This window comes from Entamoeba nuttalli (assembly GCF_000257125.1).
Source record: "Entamoeba nuttalli P19 unplaced genomic scaffold asmbl_5724, whole genome shotgun sequence".
Taxonomy (NCBI): domain Eukaryota; phylum Evosea; order Mastigamoebida; family Endamoebidae; genus Entamoeba; species Entamoeba nuttalli.
In genome coordinates, this window is record NW_008577640.1 from 1 (window position 1) to 5,509 (window position 5,509).

The 5,509-nt window shown below is 23.3% G+C and overlaps 2 protein-coding genes across 2 annotated transcripts; both read left to right on the forward strand.

Annotated features, from left to right (window-relative positions):
- Positions 1–1,400: 1,400 nt before the first annotated feature.
- ENU1_137320 (Mre11, putative) lies at positions 1,401–3,053 on the forward strand (the record flags this gene model as incomplete). Its single annotated transcript, XM_008860223.1, has 1 exon — positions 1,401–3,053. One exon carries the CDS (start codon positions 1,401–1,403, stop codon positions 3,051–3,053), a length of 1,653 nt encoding a protein of 550 aa, XP_008858445.1.
- A 785-nt stretch (positions 3,054–3,838) lies between these two features.
- ENU1_137330 (hypothetical protein) lies at positions 3,839–4,600 on the forward strand (the record flags this gene model as incomplete). The annotated part of the gene is made up of 1 exon (XM_008860224.1): positions 3,839–4,600. The coding sequence occupies one exon, from the start codon at positions 3,839–3,841 to the stop codon at positions 4,598–4,600; it is 762 nt and encodes a 253-aa protein (XP_008858446.1).
- Between the last annotated feature and the right edge of the window lie 909 nt (positions 4,601–5,509).

Here is a 5,509-nt window from a genome sequence, read left to right on the forward strand (position 1 = left end):
TTGTTATTTTATGTTTTGTTTGTTTCTAAAAATCTTTTTAATCTATTTTAATCATTTTATTATTATATGTTTGTTTATTATTTATTTTATTATTTATTTCTTATTTATTTCATTATTTATTTCTTATTTCTCTCTCTTATATTTGTAATTGTCATTGTATTGTAAATTGTTTGAATTAAATACTTTTCATTTGATTATTACCTTTTTATTTTTATTTGTTAATTTATAAAATCTAATAACTGTAACTTCATATATCATTGTATATTATTTATATGTTTTATTATTCTTTCTTTTTTTCTTTCTTTATTTTGTTTTATTCTTCTTTTTATTCTTCTTCTATTTTCTATTATGGTACTTTCCATTACTTCTTTTTTTCATTTATTCATTTACCATCTTCTTTATTTTATTTTTCATTTCTTTCTTTTTCAAATATTATGATGAATTGGTATTTTATTCTATAATTCGTGTATTTCATTTTATTGTTTTATATTCTTTTGTTATTTCATTTTTATTTCTTCTTTTAGTATTTGTTATATTGTAGTTAATCTGTTAAGATTAATTTTTCTTACTCTTATTAATTATTTCACAATTATTTGTAATTTAAATATAGTCGTTGTGAATTTTGTTATTTTTCTGTAACTTCATTTTTTTTCAAATAGTATTTTTTCTACTTCTTTAATATCAACTTCTTTCTTCTTTTATTTATATTCTATCATATTCTCCTTTTTACTTATTATTTTAATTATTTTTATCTGTATAATTCATTCTTATATTTTCTATTTATTCCCATTTTATTTATTTGACTCTGTTTTATTATTTATTCTATTTTTGATTATATATCATCTATTCTGAATTTCTTATTCCCATTTTTATTTTATTGCTTATTTTTATATTACTTTTTTCTAAATATAATATATTATTTTAATATCTTCTTGATGAATCATTCTTCAATTTAATTCTTGTAACTTAATCTTATTTTTACCTAATTTCTTTATATTCTTTATTTCTTTTTGTATAAATTAATCTATCTCCAATAATAAATTAACTTTCTTTAGAACATTATTCTATATTTTAACATACTTTAAATAACAACAAACAATTGTAAAATGTATCATTTCCACTTTGTTCAATGAAAATAATATTCTCTGCAAAAAATAACACATTAATTAATATATGAGTTGAAAATTTTCAAAATAATATTATATACGAAAAAATGGTAATAATGTGTTTATTTAAAAGAGTGTATTTTTTCATTACAGTAAATTATGTATTTCTATCAAGTGGACTTTCTTTATTTTCTTTTTAATGTGTTAAAATATTGAATTTTTTTTATCATTTTAAAAAATGGAAAATGAAAAAATAAAAACTTATAATAACAAAACTTAAATGTTTAAATTTTTATGTCTATAACTTTCTTTGTCACTGGTGATAATCATCTTGGATATTATGAAAAGAATTTAACACTAAAAGATGATTGTTATAAATTATTTGAACAATACTTAAAAGAGGCAACACAAAAAGAAGGAAGTATCTTACTTCAATGTGGTGATTTATTCAATGACTTAAGACCAAACAAGGCATGTGTTTCAAAGACAGCAAATCTAATAAAAAAGTATTGTATTGGCGATGCAGATATTTTGTATACAATAAAAGATGAAGCTGAATTATCATATCCATTAAATATAACAGATCCATATATTAATGTAAAACATCCACTATTCACAATTCATGGAACAAATGATGAGCCAAGTGGATATAAATTAATTGCAGGAAGTGAAATATTAGCGTCATGTGGATTAGTGAATTATATTAGTCCAAAATCATTTGAAGAAGAAAAAGTGTTAAAACCCGTTATTATAGTAAATGAGAATACCAAAATTGCATTGTATGGATTATCTGTTTTATATTCCAGTGATCTTGATGAGATTGTGGAAGATGAAACTTTTCATATAAAAAAACCAAATGGAAATGATTGGATTTGTATTCTTCTTCTTTACATTGGTAAAGGAACTTTAAGCCAAACAACAAAAGACATTATAGAAAGACATTTTAACATTATTATTTTAGGTGGTCAACATTCATGTAATATTCCAACAGGAGAGTTTAATGATCCAGTTATTATTCAACCAGGAAGTCCATTTTTCTTATCCTTTGATGAATATGATGAGATTGAAAAAGGATTTGTTAAGATAGTTGTTGAGGGTCAAAAGATTTATATTGAAAAGAAAGAATACAAACCGATTCACCGAATGATTAAGAAAGAAGTTTATATTCCAGAAACATTAAGAGACTGTGTTATTTCTAAAAGAATTGAAGATTTTATTCAACAAGAAATGAAAAAATGTATTACAGAAGCTGTTATTAAAGAGAATGAACAAATACTTTTAAAACTAATAGTAAAGGATTGTAATCAAGACTGTTATCCTGACACAAAAAAAATTAGTTCATTATTAGAAGAAGATGTTGTTAATTTTATTGATTGTATTAAGGTTAAAAAATGGTATCGTCAAGAAGTTGAAATGAAAGAACTTACAATAGAAGACCTCGTTAATGAAGAACTTGACAAATATGAAGAACCAGAAAAAATTATTCGAAGAAAAGAAGTTTCTAATTGTTTAGAGCGTCTTAAAATGTCTTCTACATCAAGCAATATTGAATATACTACTGATCTTTGTATGAATGAAGTAAGTAAAAAAGCAATGGAAATTAGAAATGAAGAAAAAGAAAAAGGAATGGAAAGTGATTATAATAATATAGTAAATGAAGCGTCAATTCAAATAAAAGAAAAACATGATGAAAGTACTATTCTTACAAACCAAACTTACACTAAAGAAGAATTTTCAGACATTCCAAAGAAACGAACAATTTCTACTGCACCTTCTCGTAAATCATTTTTTGATGAAAGTATTATTAAACAAGAATTTAAACCTACAAAATCAATTTCACCAGAAAACATTAAAACACTTCAAAATTCTACTTATGCTCAACCTCATAAACCTTCACACTCTCAGAAAAGAAATTATATTTCAAAAATATTAACAAAAGATCATTAATTTATAATGTTTATGTTTTATTTTGTTTTTAATTACAAAATAATAAATAAAAATGTTATTTAAACCCTTTTTTAGTTTAATTTAAAAATAATAATAAATGAAACTAAATGAAGAAAAAGAACTAAGAACTAAATAAAAAAATATAAAAAAGAAGAATTAAAAAAAGAAAATAATCACTTTCTATTTTTTTGTTCATGGAGCCACAACAAAAAATTGAAAAATTGGCACAATTTATCATACCTGAAGATGAAAGACTTTTATCACCACCAAAACAAACAAAAACAGAATTGCCAACACTTGCATCAATAAATATTTCTTTTCCAATAAGACAAAATAACAAAGAAAAAGGAGATGCTTTGCCTTCCATTCTTTATGAAGAACAAAATGATGTGAGAAAAAGGGTGAAACCAGATTTTGTTTCTGAAAACAACAATCACGAAGAAAATAATCTTCTCACTAAAATTTCTTTAGACGGTGATAAAAATAAAAGTGCTTCCTCAGCACCTCAATCAATTGATTCTTTAGGATTAATTTCTAAAACATTAAAAGCTAAGAATAAAACATTAACTAGTTCAGTCCCTGCATCAGTTTTAGAAAATGAACGAAAAGAGGAAGAAAAAAAAGAACGAAGAAAACAAAGGGAACGAGCAAAAAAAGAAAAAACTATTATCGTCAAAGATGATGACTCTAAAAACCAACCAGCAGAAGAACGTCCTGTTCAATTGATTAATGGAATAATAGCTGAAGAATCAAGTGAAGAAGAAAACCTCCAAACTCAAAAAAAAATGAGTTTAGGGGCGTGCACTGTTGATGAGTTAAAATTAATTGCACGAAGGAAAAAGATTGCTGAGTCAGATGGAATTGAATATCATGTAAAATTTAATGAGACAATTAATAAAACTATTCCTTTAGTTCGTTCTACTGAAGAAATTAAATATGTTGGGGCATTGAGAGATAATGGAGCTAAAAAGAATATTGCTGAGAATTGGTATCAAAGTCTTTCTGAACAAAAGAAAACGTTAACAGCAGAAATAGAGTATAAGAAACCCAAATGCCTTCCAAAGCAATATATTAAAGTTAAAACAATAAGTAAATATTCTTATTTGAAAAAATCATTTGAACAAATGATCATTTCTAAAACAGAAAAAGATCCAACATTAAAAGATAAAAATGAAATTCTTCCATCAGAAAAATTAGGTGATGGATATGAACTGTCTGACTCAATTTTATTAGACGGTCCAATGATAATTGAAATGGTTAGATTATTACAAATTACTCCTGTTGAAGAATTTATTCCTGATGATCCAAGAGCAAGTAGAGATCATAGAAATGAATTTAGAGAACAACGTAATCCTCAACCTTTTTATTCTTCATCACTATCACCTTCTCCTCAAAGACCATTATTAGTCGAAGTTTATTCTGCTTATGATCCAAAGAATTTATTTAGTGCATCTTCATTTATTCCTCAACAACAGTATATTGTTGGACCAAATGACTATATGAATTTTAATAAAAATCCATATTCTTCTCTCACTTCCTATAATTGAATTGATTGTTTACTTTTATTAATTAAATTCTTTCTTGGTTTTCTTTCTTTTAAATTTTTTTATTTAAATTAATTTTGAAACAAGTTTAATTGAATTACAATTCTTTTTTTGTATTTTCTAATTTAACTTCTTCATTAACTTGTTTTAATTTGTTTAATTGGTGTTGGTTAAGACACCACCCAATGATAGCATATAACATTCCAGTAAGTAACAAAAATACAATCCAATTCGTTCGTGTTGATTGTGAAAATAAAATTCCAACCGTTTCAATACTAAAAATAATTAAGAAAAAGTAATGAACAAAATCAATCGAATGAATCATTTTTTTTTAAATTATAAGTTAAGTTTTAAAACAAATTATTTATGTAAATTTTATTTAATTTAATTTAATTAAAAAAGGTTAATTTTTTTTTATTAAATTTATATTGATATTTGAGTAGTTTAAACTTGGTGACTTCCTTGTTTCTTTTTGAAAAGTTTCTTGTTATTGATAAAATAATAAAAATTACTCAGTTAAAATTTCAGTAATTCTTGTTTTTCTACTTTATTTATTTGGTACTATGATACTCTGTTAAGAGGTTAAAAGAAGAAGAAAGAAAAGTATTACACTCCCTAGAGTCGGAAATAATAGAAATTAATTCTATTAATACTTAATTAATTACTTTTTCTATATTATTTAATGTTGAAATTAATGAAAATAAAGTATTATACATTACAAGGAGTATCACATAATATAAAAATAATTAACAAAAGAATGAGAGATTCATATTAACAAGAATATAAATAATAGAATAATGGATGAAAATAAATACTAATTATATTATCATATTAATTATCACAACTATCACGGCATTTATGGTATAAATTATTTCATTCTTTTTCATCATCATAAATATTTTATCATTAATT